The 14,923-nt window shown below is 41.4% G+C and overlaps 1 protein-coding gene across 3 annotated transcripts in view; it reads left to right on the forward strand.

Moving 5' to 3' along the window:
• Positions 1-9,256, forward strand: part of NTM (neurotrimin) — a 390,145-nt gene extending 380,889 nt beyond the window's left edge. For 2 of the 3 annotated variants that reach the window (XM_025039581.1, XM_006905790.3), the window contains 2 exons: positions 2,662-2,694; positions 7,461-9,256. In XM_025039581.1, coding sequence (XP_024895349.1) covers positions 2,662-2,694; positions 7,461-7,558 — 131 coding nt within the window. In that variant the 3' untranslated portion in view covers positions 7,559-9,256. The remainder of the gene's footprint in view (positions 1-2,661; positions 2,695-7,460) is intronic. The other variant, XM_025039582.1, reaches the window with a different exon arrangement.
• Positions 9,257-14,923: the final 5,667 nt, after the last annotated feature.

Here is a 14,923-nt window from a genome sequence, read left to right on the forward strand (position 1 = left end):
GAGATGATTAGTTCTTTCCTGTGGAAGAATAAAGATAGTTAATTAGGTCCAGCCATCCAGCAGTTAGGTTTTCTATGGCACATGTGTCTAAATACCAGAGGTATAAACAATGTTATTACCTCTTTATAGAAGGTTTACCTATCCATCCTGACAAAAAACAACACTCCTTTGCCTACTAGTCTCAGACAGCAGCTTAGGGCTCACATAAGTACCTGACTTTATCTAGGAGCATTGGCCTTGATGGCAAAAGATCACTTACAGATTGACAAAAGATACTGGCTTAAAGATTTGATGAGAAGTTTTTTGGTTTTTTTTTTTCTTTCATTCACTCTTTCTTTTAAATATTTTGTTCCCACTCTACCTGGCTTCTCATTAGTATATCAACAACAACAACAACAAAAGTCACAAATTTCAGTCAAGCTCTTAGTGAGGAAAATATAGGCTTGGATTTCTAGGGATTGTTAATTTTCTTGATAGCCAAAGGTTAACTTAAAGACTTGAGCTTATGTCTGGTGCTCATTTTCAGAGCTCGAGTAAGACTTGTACTTCTAGAAGCTGGAACCAACAGTGATAGCACATCAAGCATGATACAGAAGAGAGTGTTAGCATTTCTACATCTCTTCTTAGTAACAAATCAATGGGAATGGGTGAAAGTGCACCATTAGGGGTTTAGAGCAAATATAAAAGGACATCTTGGCCACATTTCCCGCTTATTGTGGTGAGATATTAGCCAGGGCAGGAACACATTCTAGTTAACTAGAAGAATTGAAACATTGCTACCTGGGAAAGCCCAAAAGTAAGTTCTAGCTAAAGTCATGGGTGAGTGTCAAATAGTCCTTTACCTAGGTGGGCCCAAAAGAGTGTTAACCTTCTTTCAAGTAGCATGTGTTGGAGGTTCATGGTAAAAAATGAACAAATAAATAAAAATAAAAGGTAGTTGGATGGAAATAATTATTTTCAGATCTTTACCTTATAGAAAAATCACATCTTATACCTAAAACAGTGCAGAGGTTATATTATCAATTTATTTCATCTTCTGATAGTTACAACAAGCCAAACTACTAAATAGAACCCTCCTCTGTGTCCTTCCTCCAGTAGTCAAAACCAGCACACTAGTTGCTCTATGGACCTCACACTTGCACTGCTTATGATTTGAGGTGAAAGATCTGTGACTATCCCTCCAAGAGTATCTCTTCAGGCTGCCCTCCCTCCTTCCAATTACTGTCCTTCTGGGTACTGAGAGACTCAAGACAGTGGTATCTGAATGAAGCAGTTCTTGAAAATAGTCCCTCCTTAGCTTCTGGTCTTATTTCTAGGACCCAGCAGTCACTCCAAGGGACTGTCCTCGCTAAACACACAGACAACATGGCACCAGCACTCCTGACTTTTTTTCTGCCATCCTGACTTTACATAAATCTTTTTGGAATCACCCCTTTGATCTTTGATCATAGAGCACCCCTTACATTTTTTGAAAGTGGCTTCTCAGGGTTGCTAATGTCCACTTAGATCAGGAGAGATATATCCCAGTTCTCTTTAAACAACAGACTGAGAACTTGAATGCAAAAAGATGGGCAAATGTTTTAGTTGAATGTAGGTCACGTTATATCTAGGTTGTCTTTTCCTTTGTACAGAGAATGATATCGCCACAATGCAAGAGACTTTAATGTCATTTTCTCTTTTTTGAGCTTTATTAAGGTATAATGACAAAATTGTAAGATATTAAAAGTGTACATCATGGTGATTTGATATGTGGATACATTGTGGAAAGTATTATATCCTCCTTATATCCCAGGTGAACAACTACAGAGGCACCTAGCTAAAGAGAGAGGAAAGGGTTATATTATCACCACTTCATGCCAGTCAAGGCATCTGATATTATCAGGAAAAGCTCTGTGGATTGTTCCGAGAGCTTGGAGTTGGGGAAATGGTTTTTTTTTTTTTTATGGTCTAGTCAGCAGAGAAGAACTGAATTTCCAGTGTTTCCATTGGTAGGTCCCAGCAAGTTCAAGTATAACAGCATAGATGCAGGTCTCATAGACTCAGGTTGGCCCATAGAGAGGAAGCCCTCTGGGCCAGCTTGCTATAGCCTGACTCATCAAGAAAGTCTGATGGCCAAGATCTGAGCTTCTCTGGCACACGCAATCTAGCTCAGTTGTGTTTTTAAGATGCATACATGGATTCCAGTCAAACTTTTACACCTCAAACATAGAATGGGAACCTATGTTCAAATTACTATAGTGTAATCTATATGTATCTGCCAATTTTATACTTAAGGCCTACAAACTTGAACTAATTTGAGGATAGTTGGGTGGCCAAAGGAAGAAAGTTGTTCTACGAGGAAGTGTTTATTGGCGTGGGGCCTCAAGGCTTGAAGTACACCCAATTCTTCTGCTAAAACAAAGTAGATGTGTTGGTTCTCTTTGGGTCAGCAATCCAATCTGAACATCATTCATATTTTTCCCCAGCTCAATCATTATAGCAAATGACTTTCCAGTAAACCAGAGGGGTGTACATATGAGGGCTGAGATGTGGTCAGGACAGCAAGAGGCGAATGCAAGAGGGCTGGGAGTGCTGGCTCACTCCCAAAACCATCTTCTGGCAACACAAGTGCCTCCGACTGCTTTCTACTTTAACAGTGGCTTGTTTTTAATTTTTTTTTAGAAGTGAAAACTACAGCCCTGCCCCCTTGGAAAGGTTTGTATATTTATTTCCTGGGCAGCTACTGCCTTGGTGAGGACGGGGTATGCAAAACTCTTTGCCTCCTTCCAAGGTACCTTCTCTTCTGAGCTAACCCCAGAAAGCAACCTAGTGTGCCCCCTCCCTGACTTTGGGCTGTCTCTGTGTCAATTTAGATTAACCTATCCCCAAAGACTTTCCATTCTCTCTGGGTAGCTTCCACTTGTAGAAGTCTAACTTCTCTGCTGGCAGCACTAATGAGCACCTGTCAGTGCCTGGAATAGCTCCCTGTCTAGGTGCCTCTGTGCCAGGCCTGCATCTTTCCTTGCACATGGATGCTCTAATGCAATGATCTTCTTAGACCTTGGCCTTGCACGCTACCCTTTGCCTCTCTCTCTCTCTCTCTCTCTCTCTCTCTCTCTCTCTCTCTCTCCTGGAAGGGAAAGTGGTGGGAGGGAGGGGAAAGTGGAAGGAAGGGGGAACTTCTTGTGTGAGTTACTTCGCTATGAATAAAATGTGTCTCATTTGAGGCTTTCATTCCTGCCAGATGTTTCCAACACTCATCACAGTTCTGGGACCCTAACAGTCCTGATAATTAGTCTCTTTAGGCCTCTGCAGCTCTCTAATGAGATAGAGGTAATAAAGGCATCCAATGTAGAGTTGAGGCATGGCTGGATGAGGAACAGAGGCCTCATCTGTGTAGGCTGTGTCACCAGGCAGGTGAGATGAGCCATCACTCCGGCCAGCACAGGCTCTAGGAGAACCTTGCTCCAGTATGCTGTGATCCATGCATGCCTGGACAAAAGTTCCTCAAGTTGTAGCATTCTTCCATGTGCTGGTCAGTGTGGGATGGCATGGGTGTTTCCCACATTAACCAGTGCCCAGATGGGGCAGGCCCAGGCCCTCACTCTCTTTCCACCCTTCATTCTTTGCAGATGTGTGAGTCACACAAAGTAGCAACTACGAGTTAATGGAAAGAAAATTGTATTTGGCCGCAAAAGTCAAGAGACCTTGGGAAAGTCATTTAAACACTCTGAGGTTACGTTTCTACGTATCAGAATGTAGACAATAGTCCTCACCTAGTACATGAGCATTCTTTGAGGAAGTGGAACACCTTTTCAACTGCAAGCACTCTCCTTGAAATCTCAATTAATATGGTTTTACTTCTATGTATACCTTCTCTCAACCTCAGGAATTTGAAGTGACTTTTATTGGAAATAATTAGAAAAAAAAGGGAAGGGTGTTTGGAAGAGAAAATTGAGATAAAACAATAGGCAAGGCAGGAAAATAATTTGTTTTGTTGTTGGTTTGTTTTTGTTTTGTTTTTGTTTTATTCTCTACCTAGAATCTTAAGAGGAAGAAAACCATAGAGGCAAATAAATATAGGCATGTCAACATGCATCACAATGTTCTGATTCTTTCTTTCCTCCAACAAACATTTATTGAATACCTTTCATGGGCCTAGTTAGACACAGATCCTGCCCTTAAGGTGCTTAAAGCTCAAAGGAGGAAATACAGAAATTAGACAAATAATTTAATTGTGGGATGCATATGGTGCTGTAGAAACAGACCACAACAAGTCAAGGGAGGCTGCCTGGAGGAGTTAACTGGGGGCCAGAATGAAATCTGGAACAAAAAGTAGAAGTAAGTTTTTCAGGCAGAGGAACAGAGAGAAGGATGAGAAGAACAGAGAATATGGCTGGATGGTACATGTTCTTTTGTGCATGCACATGTGTGTGAGTGTGTGTGGAAATGCACATAACATGTACTTGTGTTGCATGGAGTTGGGGACAGGGAAAAACAGAACACATGGCAGGAAGAGAGGCTAAGGAGGCAGATAAGCAAGCAGATTATGGAATGTGGAGTGTTAGCAAGTTTGTAAAGCCTGTAGAAATCCAGCAGTTTCGTAGCGTGATCAATTTGGAATTGTAGAAACATCACCCTGGAATTAGCATAAAGAATAATCCTGAGGAGTTAGTTGAAAAGAGACCTGCTTCAGAGATTGCCTTTGAGAAGACGTGTGGAGCACTCCTGCCTCCATATTATTCCAGGGACTACCTCCTCCTCCTCCTCCTTCTGTTTAGCTTTGATTAGGTCAGGTTTCCTGGACATGCTGGATAGAAGGATGGGACTGGGTGAGGGGAGAGAGTATGTGTGGGAGAGGTGAGGGCAGGATGCATGTGGTTTCACACAGTGAGTGACAGCCTTCCCCATCCTGCTGGCCTGGAACAGGAGACAGGAACAACCCCAAGAGCTTGTCCAGGGTAACAACACACCAAGAAGAGGCTCTGGGACATTCAATAGCCTTTGCCTTTTTTTTATGGGAAGAATTTTCTTTCACAACAAGTCAGAACCCCTCCCTACAAGCTCTCTGTGCTGCTTCCCAGCAGGCAGCTGAACCACAAAGAAACTCCGAGGGCCTTGGCAATGAAACTGAACACAGGAGCCCAGAGAGAGCACCTGCAGAGCAGCCCAGCCATGTGAGGCACTCTGTGGGGGGTGTTTGCAGGTCACAGCTGCCTCCCCTGCAGTGCTGCAGAGTCCTAGGCCTACAAACAAGGTTTTCTGACTTTTCTTACATGATAACCAAGTCAAGCCCCTGCTGGGCTGTATGACTGGCTTGTGGCATTCTCTATTCTTCTCCCTGGAGACATCCACTGGCTGGGTCGCCCTGAAAGGAGAGCATGCAAGGGAGAAACAGAAAGCATCTAAATGCTGAAAAATGTCATTTGTCCCAGTTCTATTTTACTACAGGGTATCTTCTTAGCCATGGCCAGGGGTAGGGAGAGGGAGGCAGTATGTGGTGATGAATGGAGTGGGGGAGGGGGAGTGGATTTCAAAGCTATGTGTGAATGTTAAGGAAAGCAAAATAGATGAAAGAGTAAAAGAGCCTCCACCAATAGCTGCATGTCTGGCCAGGAGCGCTGTGTGCCAGGCATGTAGAACACATTCAGAGTCAGTGTGTTGTGCACACTTGAGAAGATGGAATGCAGCCACTATCTCTTCCCAGCTTAAAAACAGAAACTGGTTCCCACAAAGGTCTGCTGGTCCTGGGGACTAAGAAACAAACTTTGTGTCTTAGAGTCAGCCTCAGGCATAGGCAAGGGTCTTATTGTGAAGGATCTTGGAGTGGCCAGAGCGTTAGGGCTTTTTCACAGGAGAGAAACCTAACTTCTCACCCTAGAAGGCATTGAGGAGTGACTTCTCTCCTGGGATTCCAAAGAAGGCTGTGTAGAACAGAGTAATGGACGAAGGCAGATGCCTTCAGTTTTCTGTTGCCCGGAAGTTCACCTCCCTGCAGGGAAGAGAGTAGAATATGCCTCTTTTTGCTTCTTGTCAGGAAAACTTGCACTACCAAGACGTTCTGGCCTTGGGAATACTGTGACTCAGACAACAGGAACACATGAGGTTGGACGACATGGTGCATTTCAAACTCATGTCTCTTTAGCTACTGCCCCATAATCAGAGATTTGTCTTAAAGATCTAAGAAATATGATCATATGGACAGTGCTTCCAAGCCAAGAGTTCTAGGACTTGATGGAATAATCTCATATGGAATCAAGAAGCCTGGTCCGATGCTGATCTGCATTAGCCCAAAGTGTCTCCGATGCTCAGCATCCAAGTCAGGCAAAAAGGTTTTGGCTGTTTCTTCACCCCTGTTGAGGACACGGTCTTAGTGAGGATACCAGCTTTAAATATATCCATTAAATTCAATGCAACAAACAGAGCATGCCAGAGGAAGTTCAGTCTGAGAAGTTAACCTACTTCACTGGGGACCTAATTCATCTGGGCATCCAAACCGTGTGTACTGCTCATAAATCATAGTTCCATTGGTTGTGGGCGTTCTTGGCCACCAAGATGAGGTTGCCAAAAAACTAATGTCTCAGAATTATAGGAAAGCTGCTGGGGAATTTTATGACTGCAGTTTCCTTGCCTCTCATATTTGGCTTCATCTCAAAGAGTATCTGTTAGCAGGCCAGGTTAGTATATGCCTCATAGGGAAGTGTGCCATCCATCTCCCACTCACAGACATACTCCATGGCAGGTCCTGCATCCCAATGTTCACATAAACCTTCCTTTATTTCCATGGACACAGCAAAAGGCCACCTGCTTCTTTACTTGTTCCCACCTCCACTTCATGTGAGCTGGTTTTGGCTTTTCAGGCATGTGATACTTGAGCTAGGTCTGCTGTTACCAAGGCCAGATGGGGAAGAGGCCAAGTGCTCCAGGTGGAAGCCCAGTGCCCCGCCCTGAGATGCAGTGATTGACAGAAGGATGCTGAGTCCCATGCAACAGCAGCAGGGAGGCAGATTGTGGAGTCCAACAGGTCATTTCCGGAATAACAGGTGGAGCAGCTGGAGGGTTATGTGAATGTTTAAGGCAGGCAGTACTCAGAAGTGGTTGGGTTATAATGTGGGGCCTTACTTTATTGAAGCTCTGCATAGGAGGATTATCAATCTGCCACTTTCTTCTTGAACTTGACCCTGAGCCATGGCCTTAGCATGTTATGACACAATAAAGGAGTAGTGGCCACCAGCATACTTTAACCTGAGCCTCATGTTCTCTCCTTGCTAGGGAAGGCTCCCCTTTACACTGTGTGCAGCCATGGGATCAAAGCTCTAGAAGGTTCATTTCTAATGCAGCCCCCTACATATGGAGCTGGCAGAGCAAATGCTCCCAGTTAGAAAGATGCCTTGTCAGAGGCGAGGCCTAAAGACAGCAGACCAGGCAATGGCTGTTCTCTCTCCTACTACCTGCTTGTGACAAGGGTGTTCTCTCCACAGGCCCGGGTGCAGTCAGTGAAGTGAACAATGGGACGTCGAGGAGGGCCGGCTGCATTTGGCTGCTACCTCTCCTGGTCTTTCTACTCCTCAAATTTTGATGTGAATGCCACTTCCCCCACCGGGGAAAAGCTGCCGCTACTGCAACCACCAACACTGAAGCAATGGCAACGCTGACAGCAACAAGAGCAAACATGTTTCTAAATAAGATATAATCAAATGAAATTCTGAGAAACAGAGCCTAATGAGATACAAATTCGAGGGAGGGGAACAAAGAATACTTTGGAAAAACACATAGAAAAAGGAATTTGAAAATCGCCCTGCAGGCCTTGCAGATATGTAGGTACAGCTGAGTTTTCTTTCTTTTCCCAAATGGGAAGAGCACACACCAGTCTCTGGACCCACCCGCAAGCTGCACTGTGTGACCTCTTTGTTTCCAGGGTGGGCGAAGTCTCAGCTACTCTGCCCACTAAAGTGTCCCCCACCAAGGAAAATTCTGGAGTCGGCCATCCCAAATTCAATCGATCAATACAGACGAACACAGAGTGAGATGTGTGGCCCAGATGTGCGACTGCAGGCCCTTTCGTAGACTGTGCCACTACTGTGTGTGTTATGAAACGCAAATTTAAAAATAAATAAATAAAAAGAAAACTAAACAAGACAGCCTGAAAGCTACAAAAATCCCACAGTCAACAGTCACAAAAGATATTGTTAAACGTTTTTTTTTGTTGTTTTTTTTGTTTTTTTTTTTTACTACATGGACATCAAGGATCATAAAGGGATTCTGATTCATTATTAATTTTATTAATTATATTTTCTGATATCAGTCTAGAACTTAGTGCAAAAACAAGACAAAACTAAAAAAATACACAGATGAAAGGGGTGAAGAGAAGTATGTTTGTTAAACATTAAAAATGAATAGTGCACTTCTTAACTAGGTTTACAACTGGTGGATCACACACCAGGCATTAACCACCTGGTGAAGATTTGGCAAATCCACCAAAAAAACCACATATAATTTAATGAACATCTCCACCAGCGCTACAGATTTCTCCTTATTCAGGCATTTAATGCAGACAATACTATGCTTCTACATGCTGTTTAGAAATGGAAGGGTGATCTGCACTGTATCTTGAGTTTGTGGGCTATGATTCTTTTGATGACATATATTATACAGTATATAAATATATATACATATATTTTTTTTGTTAGAGTTCTAGCCATTTGATTTCTCAGCAGGGTCCTTTCTCAGACATTACTGCATGCTGTATATGGCGTTAGCTGTGTGTTGATCTTCTAAAAGATGATAGAGTTTACTGGTAATTGTGTAATCAGCTCCTGCCTTTTTATTTTCTTGGGTTATTTACATGTCAGAGACATTTCTAAAAAGTGAAAAGAGAAAAAAAACACTAATACCAGATATAGCATCTTTTCCAGATGTGGTTCTCAGAGGCCATCACAGGCACCTCGTTTCTTCATCATGAACAAAAGCAGCTGAACCAACTAACCAGTCAGTAACCACTTGCTTTAGCCCGTATGGGGATCTCCGATGCCTTTGTGACCACTGGACAATTGAATCTTCTTGGTTTATTTTATTTAATTTTCCACCTTTGTGTGCGTGTGTATGAAAGAGAAGAAACGCAGTTTTTAGATAACCTTTTTTCCTCCCCTGAAGTCTGGGAACCAGAGAGGCCTCGGGGAGGGGGCCTGGATGTGATGAGGAAAAGTGGGGTTGGGATCTAGGGGAGGGAGGGGTTGTCTCTGACTTGACATTAAAAAGTGTTCCATGTCCCTCTTCATCTGGTGTGGTACCTCATTATCAAGTGCGGGGTGGGAGGGTGAGGAGGAACACAGCCTGGCTGGCTCAGTTGTAAAGAACATGGGTGATGGGCTCTTGACTCAAACTACTGTCCTTTAGACCCCTCCTTGGGGTAAGTGGGACTTTTTCTGCAGTATGTGCTCTGATGACAGGACAGTTGGAAAATCACCTTCATCCTCCTAACAGAAGTGAGGGTGGGGTAGGTCTCACAGGGACTTTGTCTCCAATGCCTTCAGAAGGTCCTGTCCAAAGGTGGCAGCATCCTGCTATGTCTAAAAACGTAACCTCATAACCTGGTAAAAATATCAAGTCCAGTTAGGGAGAGGCTTTTATGTGTCATTATCTGGAAGGCAGCATAGTGCAGCTATCACAAAAGAAAGAGAAAAATAAGAAAAGAAAACACTTGATAGATTGTGGATTGGTATTGAATAATCCTGAATCCCATCAACTGATATTTTAGGGATTCTATTTCCTCCATGCCTGCTCCCCAAAGCTTGTCAAACCACAGATTGAGGGAAGGTAGATTTTGATACAAAATAATGTTCAAATAATTCTGAGCTGTTCTGACTGATTCTGAGAATTAAATAGTAGCTCAAGATTCACTGACAGGAAGAAATCAGGTCAGAGCTAAAACACTCAGGAATTATTGTACTTGTGTCCTCAGAGGTCAATTCTACCTGAGAGCAGTAGAAAATGTTTGCAAAGAAGTCGATTCATTTCCGGTGGTTGCTAGCAAAACTGAGAAAAGATTGTTGACTTCATGGTTTTTTGTGCCCTTCTTCCCTTCCATCCCCACCACCAGGTGCCAGATACCACAACTTCTTCCCAGCAGTATGGTCAGGAACATACTGGCCAAGCCTCACAGATTTCAGCTGAATTAGTATAATTTCTCCCTCATGTTACAGAACTGCTAAAGTCCAGGGACTTGTGTTTATCTCTTTAGAATAAAAGTGGACTGGTGTGAATTACTATTTCTCTCATGCATGAAACCTATGACCAGACACTGACCAGAGGATTTAGGTGCAGATCATGGTTCACTAGAATAGGATGGGAAATACACAGTTAATTCCATATTGCTAATTATGAGCCTAGAAACACTTTTAAATAATATATATCCAGGCACCTGCAAAGAGATGCTTCTAAAGCTGTGCTGGGACCAGAACACAGTGGCATATGACCTCTACCCGAATCAGAACTATCTCTTTTATATTGACTAAGCATGCTTTGACCACTCTATCATCATCCTCCCAGGAGTGGCTGTTCAGTCACCTTTGTAGAGTGACAATGCCAACATTGTAAAGTGACATTCGTGAGGACTTCATTTTACCTGTGTGCCAACTCAATATTCCTTCCTGTATTGTGGTTCTTTAGAACTCTATTTATTTAAGAGCATGTCCTTTATAAAACCAGCTTAGCTATGACTGATGGGTTCACCAGGTAAGAGAACTTCCTTATCTATCCTGCCTCAAGAGGGGTTTCCTCTCATATTCTGCTTAGTGTGCCACATGAGCCCCAATCTTCTGAATTCTAGTATTTAAAGAGACCATTTAGGTGCTCCTGAGCAAGGGCTTTCAACCAGATTTAGATTTCAATCCAGGAGGACTTGGCTTTGCTAGAAGCTCATAGAGACAATTCTCAGGCTATCTCTTCTCAGGAGACAGGAGCTGGACAAAATAGTGTTCTTTAGAGTAAGTAAAGAAATGCATCCTGAATAATGCCTACAGTTATTCTTCTTGGTACAAGTACTAATGGAAGACCATTACTACAGACTGGCCTGGATTTCAAAAGTACTGGATTCCTTTAGACTTAAACATAAGTCACTATCAGTCCACTACCCACTTACATTAGGATGCTCCTTGGGGAAACCATGATTTATGTTTGGCAGATTTTTATCCCATGAGAGACTCTCATCTGCGGGCAGGAGGGGGAGAGTAATGGGGGATGTTTAAGCCCTAACCTCTCTAACCAAACACTCCTGTAGAATCCCATTCATCTTTTCAACAGAATGTCTGCTCCTCTCTAGCCACAGAGATTTGCAACAGCTCTCAAGTTCCTGTAGTCAAATCTTTCCACATCAGTTCTTCTACACAATGGATTCAGATGTCTAACTTGTCTTGTTGAACGAGACTTGCAAAGCTAGAGCTATAGTCACAATCGATGATCTACAAATGTTCATTTTTGTTGCTGTGGATGATGATGACGATGATGATGGTGATGATAAATGACAGATACTGTTATTCAAGCTGGAGATAAGTTAGCAAATGAATTAATACTAAAATCTGATTGCGGTTTAGCTCATTGCACTGACTCCATCTTTATCTTATACCCCCGAACCATGAGTTTAGAAGGGGAGATCATCACACTAATAAGTCATAGGAATGATCCTTTAACGGGCAGATTTGTTTGATTAAAATGTAAAATGTGGTATCAGGAAACATCCACGATTTTCTATTTTTATAATGGCAAGAAATTGAGGTACTTCTCGCTAGAAGAGAAAAACCTATACAAAAGAATAGATGTAGCAAACTAGATAGTTTCTCCTCATAATGAGCCTACATGCTCTTGTGCTACTATTGGTCAAGCATATATGCACACACAGCCAGCCTTCATCAGATAAGCAACTTAAAGAATTGAGATTAGTGATAACTGAGAGAGGCACTAAATAACTTTCCAGCATTTTTTAACTGAATCTCATAACTAATTTAGTTCAGAAATTGTTCACTGAGATTTGATTGTATACTAGTTTCTCCTTTGTTATCCCATAACCACTTAATCAGGACATTTTAAAGCCTTAATTCTTAACTTTTCTCTGCACTTAATTCAAATCCTATTTCCATGAGTGTCCAACTCTGTCTCTAAAGCAATAAATGCTAATTAGTATCCTCATGATTTGTAAGTGACTGAGATCTCTGAGTCTCTGCATCTTCATTCTCATTTCCCTGTCTCCCACAACTCCATATCCTTTGCATCATATCCATATCACGTGACTAGAATAACAGGGCTTTCTGTAGAAAATACTCTCTAACTCCTTAGCTCAAGTTAAGATCATGCTTAAAATTTATGTCTGATGCATTTTGTTGCATTATCTTTTATATAGGAGGTTTGGTTTGGCTTTAGTTTTTTGAATGTTGATTTTACCTCCATGCGAGTCTCCATAAGATATATATCTGCTTCCAGCATATTGTGAAAGTATATGACTTTAGGAATTGTTAGCATTATTTGAAAATGAATTATTTGTCTGCCAAAATATCTATAACATCCTAGAAATATAATTTGACTGTGGCCATAGCACTTACCTTGTTTCCAGTGAATCTAATTTGGAATTTCTGAGTATCGGTGCAGTATTTTGAATATAGAACTGAACTACTAATCAGGAGAACTAGATTCTAGTCCATATTCTATTACCAGCTAGTTGGGTTCCTTTCCTTATCTTTTATATAAGATGTTAAGATGGAAGATTGCTAATCTTTTGAATCTTTAAAATTTAATAGTCATGTAATTTCAGATTTTATAAGATTTATGCAAGAAAAATTGGGAAAGCTACATTTTTGATAAATGGCAGTTGAAGATATAAATCTGGGCAAGTTCTAAATCCAACACATTGTCTTTGTTTCCAGTATAGCTCATAAGAAGGGCATACGTGCGATCATAAGTGCCATTTCTACAGGTTTTTTAAGTGGGTCCTTAAGGAGAACTTGAGGAATGGTCACTGCAGCACTTGGAAAAGAGTGTTGTCTAATAAAATACAGTAGCTTTTTCTGGAACAGGAATTGATGTTAGCCTTAAGCTGCTTTTTCATTTTGCTCTCTATAGGACACATGTAAAATAATAGAGAATAAACTATCACAGATCTTAAGGTCTGGAGAAGTAAAAGATATTGGGACTGGGAAAAATTCTAGGAGTTCTCACTAGGAATGTGTGTACGTGTGTGTGTGTGATTTATTGTAATTACTTAATTTTCATAACAAATGATACTTATTATTCCAAAGATTCATCTTTAAAATAACATGAGATAATATTGAAGAAAGAGGTCTCTGCATAAGGCTTTTAATGATCATATCTTGTCATCCTGGTAAGTGTTCTGTTCAAAGGCTCGGAAGGTTTTGTGCAGGTTTCCTCTGGCATATTTGTGTATTGCTGGCTCAATTCCAAGTCCACCGAGTCCCCCTCACCTCTGAATCCTGCCCCTTAGACTCTGCTCTTTAACTTCTCCATGAAGAGCATGAGGATGAAAGCAGCAGTGGGCAAAGCTCAGCCTGAGCTTGGCATGGGAAGATAGGTAAGTTCTAGTCCATTCCCCCAAATATTTGTGCCTAGTCATTCTCTTAAGCTTCAGCTTCTTCTGAAGCTTCATTTGTAGAGTAGATGGAATGAACATATGGGACCATCAAGCCATATCTCCTACTTTCTGTACACTGTAAAGAGGAAAAGAGCACAGCCCACATAACAGCCATATGGTGTAGGATCCTTGTTTACCCTTGGAAGGATGAGGGAATAAGAGAAAGAAAAAGAAAAGAAATGCTTTTATGCCACCAATTCAAGCCAGCAGCATGTCATTCTTTGTATTCATGTCCTTAATTCTTCTCATTCATATTTGACCACTTGTAAGGGAAGACAGACAGGAACTAATATATACAGCAACCGAGCCTTTCTATTAAATATAAAATTATTGTCTTTAAGTGTCCATCTTAAAGTTTAACAAGCAAGAAAAATGAAAATAAAATGATCAAATAGAGACAAAATCTGAAAAGATAAAACTTATACTTGAGTCTGGATGTGTGAGCAGGTCTATGCATGCATATATCAAATGTGTTCTGTGGTGCTAAAAGTAAGTTTATACACGGGTCACTGTGAGCACAGGCTCTTGGCAAAATACAATCAGATTTTGCCTATTAAAAGTAGTGTGTGCTACTGCATGTCAGTTTCCCCTCATTTTCTTGAAGAATGGGTATAGGTAGCCAAAACATGCATTCTAGGCAAAACACTGCATCAGATTTGTTGTGGAATCTGTAGCAGATCATAGAACTTCCAGGGCCTCAATGTCTCAATCAGTACAATGGATGTTGATCAAGTTGATCTCAAGAACATTTCCAGAGTTCGGATATCCTTTGAGCTTCTTTCTGCATTCTATAAATAGTTCATATCTATTTTTCTTGAAATAAGAAAATCCACATTTAAAGCCAAGGCAAAGCCTTTGGTCAGGTGTTGACCTTGAAGAGAAAAGTAACGTGCATCTCTATTCACACTCAACTGGAAAGAGCCCCTTTTAGTCTGTCACAACACAAAGATGGAAGGCTACCATTCTCAGCCCTTTTAATGTTAGGCTGCTCTTTGAGAATCTGAGGAAAACATACATTCTCAGAAAAAGAAAGTCAAATAATTATCAATGCACAAAATATTCTAGATAGTTTCAGATGATCTATGGGTTATTTCAAACTTACCAGTATGCTCCATGTTAACAAAACCTACTGTGAAGTTTTCCTCTGGAAATTTTTTATAGGCTTGCATTTCACAAATATACTTCATAAAATTGTGTCCTACACACTTTGATTTTTTGCTAAATAAACAAAAAGGAGAACACCCTCTGGAATCACCCAGGGAGTCCCCTCTGGATTAGAGCCCATCATTTAGAAATCAAACTCATAAT

This window comes from Pteropus alecto, unplaced genomic scaffold, assembly GCF_000325575.1.
Source record: "Pteropus alecto unplaced genomic scaffold, ASM32557v1 scaffold210, whole genome shotgun sequence".
Lineage (NCBI taxonomy): Eukaryota > Metazoa > Chordata > Mammalia > Chiroptera > Pteropodidae > Pteropus > Pteropus alecto.